This window comes from Vulpes vulpes, chromosome X, assembly GCF_048418805.1.
Source record: "Vulpes vulpes isolate BD-2025 chromosome X, VulVul3, whole genome shotgun sequence".
In the NCBI taxonomy this organism is placed as follows: Eukaryota; Metazoa; Chordata; class Mammalia; order Carnivora; family Canidae; genus Vulpes; species Vulpes vulpes.
The window spans coordinates 49995142-50010238 of record NC_132796.1 but is presented as its reverse complement, the minus strand read 5'-3'; the positions used below and the strand labels follow the sequence as shown (position 1 = coordinate 50010238).

Sequence of the window (15097 nt, the reverse complement as noted above, 5' to 3'; positions counted from 1 at the left end):
CACAGCCAAAGAAACAATCAACAAAAGGCAGGGGTGGGCAGCCCAGGTGGCTCAGCATTTTAGCGCCACTTTCAGCCCAGGGTGTGATCCTGGAGACCCAGGATGGAGTCCTGAGTTGGGCTTCCTGCATGGAGCCTGCTTCTCCCTCTGCCTGTGTTGCTGCCTCTCTTTCTCTCTGTGTCTCTCATGAATAGATTAGTAAAATCTAAAAAAAAAAAAAAAAAAACGGCAGGGGTCCCTGGGTTGTTCAGTCAGTTAAGTGTCTGCTGTAGACTCAGGTTATGATCCCAGAATCCTGGGATTGAGTCCTGTGTAGGGTTCCCTGCTCTGGGGAGAATCTACTTCTCCCTCTCCCTCTGCCCCTCCCCGCTGATAGTTCTCTCTCTGTCTCTCTGTCTCTGTCTCTCTCTGGTTCTCTCTCTCAAACAAATTAAATCTTTAAAAAATGAAAAGGCAACCTATGGAATAGGAGATAATATTTGCAATTTGTATATCTGATAAGGGGTCAATAGCCAAAACATACAAATAACTACAACTCAATAGCACTACAAACAAAGAACCCAAATAATCCAATTAAAATGGGCAAGAGACTTGAATTGACGTTGCTCCAAAGAAGATATTAAAATAGCCAATAGATACATGAAACTCGCTTTATATCACTAATCATAAGGGAAATGCAATTAAAACCACAATGAGATATTCCCTCACTTAGAATGGCTTTCATCAAAAAGACAAGAGATGGTAAATGTTGGCAAAGATATGGATAAATAGGAATCTGTTTGTAGGAATGTAAATTGGTGCAGCTACTGTGGATAATAGAATGGAGGTCCCTCAAAAAATTTGGAATAGAATTACCTTATGATCCAGCAATTCCACATCTTGGTATATATCCAAAGGCAATTAAATTATTATGTTGAAGAGACATTGGCATTCCTGTGTTCAATGCAGCATTATCTGCAATAGCCAAGAATTGGAAACAACTTAAGTTGATATATATATATGTGTATATATATATACATATATATCTATATAATACACACATACACTGGAACTATTCAGTCATAAAATAGATGGATATTCTGCCATTTGTGACAACATGAATGGATCTTTATGGTATTATGCTAAGTGAAATAAATCAAAGAGAAAAAGAAATAATGTATGCTTTCACTTATATGTGGAACCTAAAAAACAAACTCATACTAAAAGAAATCATTTTTGTCATTGCCAGAGGTGGGGGTTGGGGTTATTGAATGAAGGTAATGAAAAGGTACAAACTTACATTCATAAGATAAATAAGAACTGAGTATGTAATGTACAATATAATGACTAATTAGCATGACAATGTGGTATATTTGAAAGTTGCCAAGAGAATAGTTCCTATCCTTAAACTTACATAGTGTTGTATGTCGATTATATCTCAATAAAACTGGAGGGAAAAAAATCTTTTGGATAGTGGAATTGCAAAAAAACAAACAAACAAACAAAAGCATTCAACAGTACTGAACACATTCTCCTCTTGGCCTTAGGTTTGATGCCTTCCTCTAGTTTCCAGGCCAGTTTGGAGCACTGGTCCCTAACTTATATCACTCAGATCTCTGCCCACTTCCCTATCAAGTACTGTGGTTAATTTGGTTTATTTTTTATTCTGTCCTTCTAGCTGAATCCTTCAAGGAATTTGCCGAATTGCTCAATGAAGTAGAAAATGAGAGGATGATGATGGTAGGTAACTAATACTGGGCCTTGAACTGATATCTTGCCTGATATTGGGGATTTTTCTGTCCTCATTCATTGTATTCATACTGTTGTTTCAGTTTCTGTCTCATGGCTGTTTAGAACAGTAAAGATATTCAGGAAATAGATCTGGTTATTCTATCTCAAGCTTTTACCCCAGGAGTTGAGCATTAGGTAGAGAAAAATTAGTGTGGAAATCACATTCCTGTTCGTATCAGCAAGAAGGGGTTTCAAAGGACATTAAACCAGGCTATTGAACATGTAGAAAGAAATTATGGCCCATAGTGTTCTTAAATTATTCATTTATCTCTTTCTCTGCTTATAGAAGTAATAATATAGACTTTATGTATATTTGAATATAATTGTTTTATTTAAACCAGTATGGAGACTTTTCCTTACATTTATAGTATATTTCTTTTTTTTATAAATTAATTTTTATTGGTGTTCAATTTACCAATATACAGAAAAACACCCAGTGCTCATCCCGTCAAGTATCCGCCTCAGTGCCCGTCACCCATTCCCCCCCACCCCCCGCCCTCCTCCCATTCCAACCACCCCTAGTTCGTTTCCCAGAGTTAGGAGTCTTTATGTTCTGTCTCCCTGATATTTCCCACACATTTCTTTTCCCTCCCTTTATATTCCCTTTCACTATTATTTATATTCCCCAAATGAATGAGAACATACACTGTTTTTCCTTCTCCGATTGACTTACTGCACTCAGCATAATACCCTCCAGTTCCATCCACGTTGAAGCAAATGGTGGGTATTTGTCGTTTCTAATGGCTGAGTAATATTCCATTGTATACATAAACCACATCTTCTTTATCCATTCATCTTTCGATGGACACCGAGGCTCCTTCCACAGTTTGGCTATTGTGGATATTGCTGCTAGAAACATCGGGGTGCAGGTGTCTCGGCGTTTCATTGCATATGAATCTTTGGGGTAAATCCCCAAAGGTGCAATTGCTGGGTCATAGGGCAGGTCTATTTTTAACTCTTTGAGGAACCTCCACACAGTTTTGCAGAGTGGCTGCACCAGTTCACATTCCCACCAACAGTGTAAGAGGGTTCCCTTTTCTCCGCATCCTCTCCAACATTTGTTGTTTCCTGCCTTGTTAATTTTCCCCATTCTCACTGGTGTGAGGTGGTATCTCATTGTGGTTTTGATTTGTATTTCCCTGAGGGCAAGTGATGCAGAGCATTTTCTCATGTGCATGTTGGCCATGTCCATGTCTTCCTCTGTGAGATTTCTCTTCATGTCTTTTGCCCATTTCATGATTGGATTGTTTGTTTCTTTCGTGTTGAGTTTAATAAGTTCTTTATAGATTTTGGAAACTAGCCCTTTATCTGATATGTCATTTGCAAATATCTTCTCCCATTCTGTAGGTTGTCTTTTAGTTTTGTTGACTGTATCCTTTGCTGTGCAAAAGCTTCTTATCTTGATGAAGTCCCAATAGTTCGTTTTTGCTTTTGTTTCTTTTGCCTTTGTGGATGTATCTTGCAAGAAGTTACTGTGGCCAAGTTCAAAAAGGGTGTTGCCTGTGTTCTCCTCAAGGATTTTGATGGAATCTTGTCTCACATTTAAATCTCTCATCCATTTTGAGTTTACCTTTGTGTATGGTGAAAGAGAGTGGTCCAGTTTCATTCTTCTGCATGTGGATGTCCAATTTTCCCAGCACCATTTATTGAATAGACTGTCTTTCTTCCAATGGATAGTCTTTCCTCCTTTATCGAATATTAGTTGACCATACATTTCAGGGTCCACTTCTGGGTTCTCTATTCTGTTCCATTGATCAATGTGTCTGTTTTTATGCCAGTACCACACTGTCTTGATGACCACAGCTTTGTAGTACAACCTGAAATCTGGCATTGTGATGCCCCCAGCTATGGTTTTCTTTTTTAAAATTCCCCTTGCTATTCGGGGTCTTTTCTGATTCCACACAAATCTTAAAATAATTTGTTATAACTCTCTAAAGAAAGTCCATGGTATTTTGATAGGGATTGCATTAAACGTGTAAATAGCCCTGGGTAACATTGACATTTTTACAATATTAATTCTGCCAATCCATGAGCATGGAATATTTTTCCATCTCTTTGTGTCTTCCTCAATTTCTTTCAGAAGTGTTCTATAGTTTAGGGTATAGATCCCTTACCTCTTTGGTTAGGTTTATTCCTAGGTATCTTATGATTTTGGGTGCAATTGTAAATGTTATTGACTCCTTAATTTCTCTTTCTTCAGTCTCATTGTTAGTGTTTAGAAATGCCATTGATTTCTGGGCATTGATTTTGTATCCTGCTATGCTACCAAATTGCTGTATGAGTTCTAGCAATCTTGGGGTGGAGGCTTTTGGGTTTTCTTTCTTTTTGTTTGTTTTTTTTTTTTTTTTTGCTTTTGGGTTTTCTATGTAGAGTATCATGTCATCGGCGAAGAGGGAGAGTTTGACTTCTTCTTGGCCAATTTGAATGCCTTTAATGTCTTTTTGTTGTCTGATTGCTGAGGAGAGGACTTCCACTACTATGTTGAATAGCAGTTGTGAGAGTGGACATCCCTGTCTTGTTCCTGATCTTAGGGGAAAGGCTCCCAGTGCTTCCCCATTGAGAATGATATTTGCTGTGGGCTTTTCGTAGATGGCTTTTAAGATGCCAAGGAAAGTTCCCTCTATCCCAACACTCTGAAGTGTTTTGATCAGAAATGGATGCTGTATTTTGTCAAATGCTTTCTCTGCATCTAATGAGAGGATCATATGGTTCTTGGTTTTTGTCTTGCTGATATGATGAATCACATTGATTGTTTTATGAGTGTTGAATCAGCCTTGTGTCCCGGGGATAAATCCTACTTGGTCATGGTGAATAATTTTCTTAATGTGTTGTTGGATCCTATTGGCTAGTATCTTGTTGAGAATTTTTGCATCCATGTTCATCAGGGATATTGGTCTGTAATTCTCCTTTTTGGTTGGGTCTTTGTCTGGTTTTGGAATTAAGGTGATGCTGGCCTCATAGAACGAATTTGGAAGTACTCCATCTCTTTCTATCTTTCCAAACAGCTTGAGTAGAATAGGTATGATTTCTACTTTAAACGTTTGATAGAATTCCCCTGGGAAGCCATCTGGCCCTGGACTCTTGTGTCTTGGGAGGTTTTTGATGACTGCTTCAATTTCCTCCCTGGTTATTGGCCTGTTCAGGTTTTCTATTTCTTCCTGCTCTAGTTTTGGTAGTTTGTGGCTTTCCAGGAATGCGTCCATTTCTTCTAGATTGCCTAATTTATTGGCGTAGAGCTGTTCATAATATGTTTTTAAAATCGTTTGTATTTCCTTGGTGTTGGTAGTGATCTCTCCTTTCTCATTCATGATTTTATTAATTTGAGTCTTCTTTCTCTTCTTTTTAATAAGGTTGGCTAATGGTTTATCTATCTTATTAATTCTTTCAAAGAACCAACTCCTGGTTCTGTGGATCTGTTCCACAGTTCTTTTGGTCTCGATTTCATTTAGTTCTGCTCGAATTTTAATTAACTGTCTTCTTCTGCTGGGGGTGGGGTCTATTTGTTGCTTTTTCTCTAGTTCCTTTATGTGTAAGGTGAGCTTTTGTATTTGAGTTCTTTCCAGTTTTTGAATGGATGCTTGTATTGCGATGTATTTCCCCCTCAGGACTGCTTTTGCTGCATCCCAAAGATTTTGAACAGTTTTATCTTCATTCTCATTAGTTTCCATGAATCTTTTTAATTCTTCCTTAATGTCCTGGTTGACCTTTTCATCATTTAGCAGGATGGTCCTTAACCTCCACGTGTTTGTGGTCCTTCCAAACTTCTTGTTGTGATTGAGTTCTAATTTCAAGGCATTATGGTCTGAGAATATACAGGGGACTATCTTGATCTTTTGGTATCGGTTCAGACCCGATTTGTGACCCAGTATGTGGTCTATTCTGGAGAAAGTTCCATGTGCACTTGAGAAGAATGTGTATTCAGTTGGGTTTGGATGTAAAGTTCTGTAGATATCTGTGAAATCCATCTGGTCCAGTGTATCCTTTAAAGCTCTCGTTTCTTTGGAGATGTTGTGCTTAGGAGACCGATCGAGGGTAGAAAGAGCTAGATTGAAGTCACCAAGTATAAGTGTATTATTATCAAAGTATTTCTTCAGTTTGGTTATTAATTGGTTTAAATATTTGGCAGCTCCCACATTCGGGGCATATATATTGAGGATTGTTAAGTCCTCTTGTTGGATAGATCCTTTGAGTATGAGATAGTGTCCCTGTTCGTCTCTCACTATAGTCTTCAGGGTAAATTTTAATTTATCTGATATGAGGATGGCTACCCCTGTTTTCTTTTGAGGACCATTTGAATGGTAAATGGTTCTCCAACCTCTTATTTTCAGGTTGTAGGTGTCCTTCTGTCTAAAATGATTCTCTTGTAGACAGCAAATAGATGGGTTCTGCTTTTTTATCCAGTCTGAAACCCTGCGCCTTTTGATGAGGTCATTAAGCCCATTCACGTTCAGAGTTACTATTGACAGATATGAGTTTAGTGTCATCATGATATCTATTCAGTCCTTGTTTTTGTGGATTGTTCCACTGAACTTCTTCTTAAAGGGGAATTTTAAGAGTCCCCCTTAAAATTTCTTGCAGAGCTGGTTTGGAGGTCACATATTCTTTCAGTTCCTGCCTGTCTTGGAAGCTCTTTATCTCTCTTTCCATTTTGAATGAGACCCTTGCTGGATAAAGCATTCTGGGTTGCATGTTCTTCTCATTTAGGACCCTAAATATATGCTGCCAGCCCTTTCTGGCCTGCCAGGTCTCTGTGGAGAGGTCTGCTGTTACCCTAATATTCCTCCCCATTAAATTCAGGGACTTTTTTTCTCTTGCTGCTTTAAGGATCTTCTCCTTATCTTTGGAATTTGCAAGCTTCACTATTAAATGTCTAGGTGTTGAACAGTTTTTATTGATTTTAGGGGGGGATCTCTCTATTTCCTGGATCTGAATGCCTGTTTCCCTTCCCAGATTTGGAAAGTTTTCAGCTAGGATTTGTTCAAATACATATTCTGGCCCTCTGGCCCTTTCGGCGCCCTCAGGAACCCCAATTAAACGTAGGTTTTTCTTCCTCAGGCTGTCATTTATTTCCCTTAATCTATCCTCATGGTCTTTTAATTGTCTGTCTCTTTTTTCCTCAGTTTCCCTCTTTGCCATCAACTTGTCTTCTATGTCACTCACTCGTTCTTTCACCTCGTTAAGCCTCGTTTTTAGGACTTCTAGATTGGATTGCATCTCATTTAATTGATTTTTAATTTCTGCCTTGATTGGATCTAAATTCTGCAGTCATGAAGTCTCTTGAGTCCTTTATGGTTCTTTCTAGAGCCACCAGTAGCTGTATAATAGTGCTTCTGGATTGGCTTTCTGACACCTGAATTGTAATCTAGATTTTTTAACTCTGTGGGAGAGGGGACTATTTCTGATTCTTTCTTTTGAGGTGAGGTTTTCCTTCTAGTCATTTTGCTCAGTGCAGAGTGGCCAAAAACAAGTTGTATTGGGAAAAGGAGAAAAAGAGAGAGAAGGTAAGAAAAGAGTAAAAGAAAAAAGAGAAAGAAGAAAAAAATGGGAAAAAAGAGAAGAAAAAGAGAAAGAAAAAGAAAGAAAGGAGTAAAAAAGGGGGGTGGGGGAAGCAATCAGAAATCAAAAAGAAAGAAAGAAAAAAAACACAAAACAGAACAAGAAAAAACAAAAAAACACGGGGGAGTACCTTATGATTCTGTATACTTTAAGTCCCTTGACTTCCTCTGGAAGTGGTCCGTCTCGCTGGTCTTCTGGGGGAGGGGCCTGCTGTGCTGATTTTCAGGTGTTAGCACTTGGGGGAGCTGCTCTGCCCCTGCCTGGTGCAGGGCTCAGTGGGGGCTGTTTACCCCGTGAGGCCCCAGGAGGAACAGCCACAGTGGCGGGGGCAGCTCTGGGAACCTGGATTCAGCCCCCGCAGTAACTCTGGGGCTCTCCGTCTGCAGGGCCTGGAGGCTCCGGGGCTGGGCCGCTGATCTGCTCAGCTCGGGGCAGGAGCGTCCTTGCTGTCCTGGGCCCTCCTGGCCTCTGCCTGTCCCGGGGGGAGGCCGGATCCTGGGCTGTGTCCGGGTGCCCTGTGCTCCGGGGCTTGTGCTGTTGTTGCTCCCGCCCCGCAGCCCCCCCCCTCCCCCCCCCCGCGGAGCCGCCGCCCAAGCCCCTCGGAGCTGCTCCGGGTCCCGCCGTGCGCGCTGCAGCCCTTTAGGGAGCTCGGCGCACTCTCCTGCGCGCGCTGCGGGTGTCTGTTAGTGTCCCCGGGAGCCCGAGGGCATCCCCGCCCTCCTGGGTCCTGCTCCACCTCCCTGCGGGCCCCTTTCTGCCCGGGAAGGTTGGTGCAGCTCCTGCTCCTCCGGGATGGGGCTCTCCTGTCCTGGGGACACTCGCCCAGGCCTCAGCCCGGCTCCTCGCGGGGCCCCTCCCCCTTGGAGGCCTTTTGTTTCTTTTTTTCTTTTTCCCCGTCTTCCTACCTTGATAGAAGCGCGAACTCTTCTCACTGTAGCGTTCCAGCTGGTCTCTCTTTAAATCTCAGGCCGAATTCGTAGAGTTTCAGGATGATTTGAAGGTTATCTAGGTAATTTGTTGGGGACAGGTGACTTGGGGACCCTACTCTTCCGCCATCTTGCTTATATTTCTTAATAGACTTATTTTTTAGAGAAGTTTTAGTTTTACAAAAACACTGAGTAGAAAGTATAGAGAGATTTCAGATAACCCCTTTTTTCTGTTTTGATTACTGTAGGTTTGTAGTAAAACTTAATATTAGGTATGAACTTTCGAATCAATTTGTCAATATCCACAAAATAAATTGCTGAGATTTTAATCAGGATTACATTGCATGTATAGAACAAGTTGGGATAAATTGACATCCTAAAAATATTGTCTTCTTATTTTTGAACATGGATTATCTCTCCATTTATTTAACCGTTTAATTTCTTTCATCAGTTTTGTAGTTTCCTCACATAGATCTTGTACATTTTTCATTAGATATATTCCTAAGTATTTTATTTTTTGGTGTAGACTCTAGCAGCTTAAAAAATAATCTTTTTGTGTAGTCCCTACACCTGCAGCACCAGTGTCACCTGGGAAAGTGTTAGAAATGCAGGTCCTTTCCCCATGCCAGACATATTTGGACATAAAGGTAGAAGCACCTAAGTTGATCAATATTTATTTTTCCTAGGAGTGTGAGGGTAATTTTGGAACTTTGTAGAGGCAGTGAGAGGTGCACCATCCTTTTCTTGATAGGATGACTTCCTGTGAGCAGTTCAGTTTTGTTAAGCCTATTTATTCAGTAGCCAGGGTTCTTTAATCTGTCATTACTCATCCTTTTCAACAGTGTGGTACTGGCTTCTCAGAATATTGCTACCATTTCATCTAGACTCCTAGAGAAGTGGTATTGGAAGTAGGTCTTGGAGGTAGGGGAAGTATTCTTAGGTTCTCATAATGGCAATGCCACTGATTGTTGATTTCAAAGAAATCATGGTATTTTGCTGTTTCTCTTTTTTCATATTTATAATGAGGAAAATAATCCTCCCCTCCCAAGGTTGTTGTAAGAACTCCAAATGATATAATTAATATGAAAGTGTTCTATAAATAACAACAACAACAAAAGACACTGAGTGCTATTATCTTTTGTTACCCCCAAGATCCTGCTTATGGAAATTTGACTTGGAAATTTTCTTAGTTTAAGAGACTTACTTCTAAGGCTATAAAGGAGAGAACATTATAGGTAGTTTCTCTGGAGTCTGGTAGTTGCCCGCCCCCCCAGGTAATCTATACTGTACTAAATGTTTTCTTCTGCCTGAAGAGTTTGTGCACTACTGCCAATGTTGATCTCAAAGGCATTCAACTCCCTTTTCTTCACATACCACTAGAAAGCCCAGCTGTGTATCTCTTGAGCCCTAGTTGTTACTTGATCTCTTTTATTTACCTGATTACAAAGCTCTGAAATATTAAAGTAGGACTCATCTTTTGAGATATTGTTTTTCCCACACTTCTTGCTGGCTCTTTTCCACAGGACTGACTCATTTTCTTCTTTTGCTATCTTGTACCCTTTTGTCCCCACAACTCTTCAATCATGTATTGAGTGTTTGCTCCCCATTTCCCATTTAACTCTAGGAATGCTGTGAAGGTTAGGCTCAATGAAGGCCTTTCAAAACATCCCAGGAATTCATAGCTTGACTGAACCTCTCCCTTTTCCTATAACTGTGGTAAAAGGACTTCTTACTCTAATATAGATAATCTTGGAGGTCCTAAACAGCTTTTTATCTTTTATATAAGAGGAGGCCAAAAGAAGCTTTAGAACAGGAAGGAAGTTCACAGATCTAGCTTATGATCATTGCAAATGTCTAGTCATTCTTATAAGTGAAATTAAATTGTGGAAGGAATTATGGAAGGAATAATTGAGGGGGAACGTTCCAAGTGTGATGTTCTTAGATAGTACCCTGTGGGATATTGTATTACCTCAGATGTGGCCTTGAAAAGTCTGGATAACAGACTTCCTATATGATTAAGGCTTGCCTTGCCTAGGTGCCTTTCTGACTTTGAAGCAGATCCTATTAGCAATTTGCAAGGTCTGTCTCTGAAGACTGCAAAGGATGAGATCCATATTATTTCAAGCAGTATATTCTCAATGGCTTCTTTTGATAATTAGTTAACTATCAAAGATGCGTGAGCAAACCTACACTGCTGGATTGAGTACCATCTCTAATCTGCTACATACCCTATCTAGTGTTAATTGGGATCCATGCAGTAGGAACCTGGTTAGCTAAACTAATTAATGTGTTTAGAATGTCACTTATTATGCTGGGGATTCTACACTGAGATAGCAGGTAGGAACTTTACTCCTAGAGAGCTTATGAAATGGATTCAGTGATCAGAAGGGGGAATAAAGATCATGTTTAATTAAAAGGGCTTTTTTGAGTAGTTGCTAGACTTGTAAGGAATTTAAGCATAAAACAAAATGAAGAAAGAGTCAGGCTTCAGTGTGATCTTTTCCTACATCTCTAGCTCTGTGTTCTGGCAGAAAGTAGTATAATAACCACTGAATATCCAAGAGAAGAAGTGGCTCGGAGTATATATTTGTGTTGTAGGAGACTGGGAGCAATATTGCCAATATGATCAAGGGAAAACTATGGCCTCTAATTTCAGTGAATCATGTACTAGTTTTCTAGACAGAGACAGGGCCAAACATTCAAAAAGCAGTGGCCTTATGGACTCTGTGTGAGAAGTTGCTGGCACACCTGATTATATAAGAAAATCCACTTTGGAACGTAAAAGCTGGCAACTGTGCCATCCTTGGGTTGCCTGTGTATGCAAGGGCTTAATCTCCATATAGAGGTTTGACACGCAATACTCTCCTTCGAAATGGCATGCTCACTTATCTAAAGGCAAACTCTCCAATGTGTTCCAGGTAACCATTTTGTGTGTGTTACCTTTGTGAAAGTGGAAATAGTTTTTCTAATTATCTATTGCTGCCTAACAACCTACTCCAAAATGTAGTGGCTTAAACTAAAACGATTTAATTTTATCTCATTATGTCATGGGTCAGGAATTTGGGAGGAGTCAGCTGGATGATTCTTCTGCTTCATGTGGTAGTAGTATTCACCTGGGAGGTGAGTTGATGTGGAGAGTCCAGAGCAGCTTTGCTCACCTATCAGGCACCTGTATGGAATGGCTGGAAGGCTGGGCTCAGCTGGACTTGACCAGAATGTATATATTTAGCCTCTCTAGGTTGGTAGTCTCAGGGTAGTCCAACTTCTTATAGAGTGGCTTAGGCATCCCCAGGGGGAGTGTTCCAAGAGAACCATGTGGAAGTTGCTGGCCTTTTATAACATAGTCTGAGAAGTCACATAGTATCATTTCTATAATACTCTATGTTCAAAGAAGTAATAAACCCACTCATATTAAAGGTAGAGGGGACAGAGACCTCACCTCTCAATGGCGGGAGTGTCAGTGAATTTATGGCCATGTTTTAAAATTTCCACAAAAGGAGAGAAGAAAAATGACTCTATACTAGATCTATGACACTAGTGACATAATTTGTTTCTAGGTAGGTACACCAAGTTGATGTCACATAATTCATAGTCCACAGAACTGTAGAGTCTGTTGGGCAAGAGAGATGGGCTAGTACTTTTAATAGACTTATTGTTTTCCATCAAGGAGAATCACTGGTGTCCTTATTTTGGATACTAGGGCTTCTGATAGTTTTGGTTGGATAAGAGTTTGGTCATTTAGTTTTACTCTGGATCATGTCTGGACACAAAACAGGAGACCCAAATTGCCTGCAGGACACAGATAAAAAATATGTACTAATGCCCCAACTTGCCATGGTAGTTTAAAAACTGATTCTTAACCTGGAGAATACAGGACTTGTCAAAACTGGCTTTCTACTCTTTTTTCTACTTTTGTTATGAAGATCTATCTTGTCTTACTGACACTTTATGTCTCATTTGACAAGGAAGGCAGTTCTTTATTTCCCTGTCTTATATCAAAATTAATGCAACAGATCCTAAAATCTAACCCTTTAGATGTATTCTCTTAGTTCTTCCATTACTATACAGCTGATTCACACCACTGAAGAAAACAAACCCCACTTATTGCTTTGGACAGGTGTAATCTTTCAAGAGGTTTATATGAACACAAGCTTTATATATTTCTGAGCAAGGGGTCAAGTTTGTAAATAGTGTTTTTATATATCTAGAACCATAACAATGTCAATATTTTTCATTCTTGGGCAGGCTGTTTTTATCAGCTTCAGAGCAAATGTAGGTAATTTGAAGGCTTGATTCAGTGTTCTCTGTGATGCTGCAATATACTCTTAAGTTCTGAAGAAAATGTTCTGATTTTATGACACACCCTGGCAGGACTGGACACAATTTATCCTGGAATTTATCCTGATGCCATTACTGCTAACTCATTTGCCTCCCATAAAATGGTTTGCACTTGGTGCAATTGGTATTTTCATGCATTTTCCATTCTTTTTTTCTTTTCCACATATACTTCAGCCCCCTGTATCTGTTTCTGGACATAACTATAGATATTTATCAATTAAAAACTCAGATCAGACTACCAGTAAGTTACAAAGAAATGCCCCTAATGTTCCTTCTCTCATTTCCTCTCAAAACATTTGATCTTAAGAGACCAATATGGGAAAAAAAGACAGTAACAACAATGAAAAAAACAACGCAAATCAATTTACATTTTGCAGGTTGATATATTACAGGGTAATGCCTTAGTAACAAGGAAACTTGAATCTGATCCTTTCTAATCTGAAAGTTGTTTTGTGTGTTCTTTCTTTTTTTTTCTAGGTACACAATGCTAGTGATTTGCTGATTAAACCCCTGGAAAATTTTCGGAAGGAGCAAATAGGCTTCACCAAGGTACATTTTCTCCAACTATATATTTTTTAATAGCAGTTGAGTAGTTTGGGCTACCACTCTTCACTCTTCAGGGGTGAGGAGGGTTCATATATATAAGAAAATTCATTTTAAAAAGTAAGAAAATCTGCAATTGGCTCCTAGCTGTGTTTCCAACTAGCCGTGCAACTGTGGATAAGTCTCTTCTCTTTTTGGAGCTTCACTTTCTCCATCTGGAAAATGAGGAGCTTGATAATAATAGGCATTATTTAAAGGGCTTATTATATTCTTGCTAAACACTAGGCTACTTGCTTTACATTCATTCTCTAATCACAACAATTGTGTGAGGTTCTGATATTACCTACATCTTACAATGAGGCAGTTGAGGTTTGGGAAAGATAAAAAACCTGACCAAAGTTAAATTGACAATAGTCAGGATTTAGACATTAGGGTTTTTTTTTTTTTAGCTTCAAGTCCCACATTCTTTCCATTAAGCCATACTATGTAGATATTTGCTGTCTAATATGGTAGCCCATAGCTGTATAAATAAAATAAAATTAACAATGCAATTCCTCATTCATACTAGTTAGATTTCAAGTGCTTGGTACCCACATGTCATTAGTAGTTACTGTGTTGGATTGCACAGACATAGAACATTTCCATCATTGTAGAAATTTCTACTGGACAGCACTGTGCCAGATAATCTCAGATTATTTCCAGCTTGACCACCCATGGATCTGATTTCCCATTGTCTCATAAAGAGGTATGAAAAATTGTCAAATTTATTATTTTCAGCTAGGTATATACCTATTTTGTGAATTCCAATATGTATGAACATGTAACCTAGATGGTCTTCAAGAACTAAATGTAGCATCTTGACCAAGCATCTGAACCTAAAAAGGACTAAGAACATACCATCTGGTTATTATCTGGAATGTTGTGACAAGGATTTTGGATTAAAGATAGCAAGTTCAGAGAGGAAAGAAGAGATTAGTGAATGTGATATCGCTGCTGGATATCATCAGTCAGTCTGACTTGGGCATTATTTGAGTGACTGACATTCAGGTTAAATAACTTATCTAGATAGCACAGCAATTCTGGATTCCACTTGGTATATCTGGAATCTCATTAACATAAGTACTTAATTGTGAAATTATATAATTGAAGGAGAGAAGAACCTTTAAAATCACAAATGTGTTATGAAAGTAGTTAAGTAAGATGACAGTCGTTATGTAACAATGAATAAATATTATGAAGAATGACAGATAATGTGAAAATCATCACACTTAGTCTACTTTCACTCCTGGATGAGATTAGGAAAAAGGAATGTAAGAATATGCTGCAGTGGTTGACCTTATGTCATCTGAAGGAAAGGAAACAAATTTCTACTGTATATTCCCTATGTCCCAGGCCTGTGCTGAGGATTTTATGTATGTTGTCTTCCTTAATTCCTACAGCAAACTTATAAGGTGGGATGTGTAATACCCATTAGCTCAGTGAAGAAACTGAGACACAGAAAGGTTACATTTCTATATTCCTATCAGTATTCCTTTTTACTGCTTCTTTACAAGTAGGGTTAACTTGCACACCTAAAAGGAGAGTGACCAACTCTTAGTGTGAGTGCTGTTTTCAAGAAACTATCTAGAATTATGTTAGTAGTAAAATTTAGGGTAATGGAAAGAGCAGTGAACTAAGGATGAGAAAATACAGCTTCTGGTCTACCCCTATGTGTTTTCAAATTATTACATCTCAGTTCATGCACTTCTCAATACTTGTTCTATGAAAATGGACAGAATTCATTTAGGTATCTCTTCTTTCCAATGATGAATCTATTAAACTTCTCAGTATAAAGGGTACTGGAGGGATGTTGTAGAGAGAAGGGTCTCTCCTAAAGTTTCCAACTACTACAAAGTGGAGGTCAATAGAGAGGGAGTGAGCTATATGTTGGGGCTCTGACCCAGCCACACATCCAGAATACATGG

At 39.2% G+C, this 15097-nt stretch overlaps 1 protein-coding gene across 8 annotated transcripts in view; it reads left to right on the top strand.

The window, feature by feature from the left end:
- Nucleotides 1-15097, top strand: part of OPHN1 (oligophrenin 1) — a 575184-nt gene that overhangs the window by 236288 nt on the left and 323799 nt on the right. For 4 of the 8 annotated variants that reach the window (XM_072744551.1, XM_072744552.1, XM_025986821.2 and 1 more), the window contains exons 4-5: nt 1658-1719; nt 13068-13139. In XM_072744551.1, the coding sequence (XP_072600652.1) occupies nt 1658-1719; nt 13068-13139 (134 nt within the window). The remainder of the gene's footprint in view (nt 1-1657; nt 1720-13067; nt 13140-15097) is intronic. The other 4 variants (XM_072744553.1, XM_072744554.1, XM_072744556.1 and 1 more) reach the window with 1 other exon arrangement.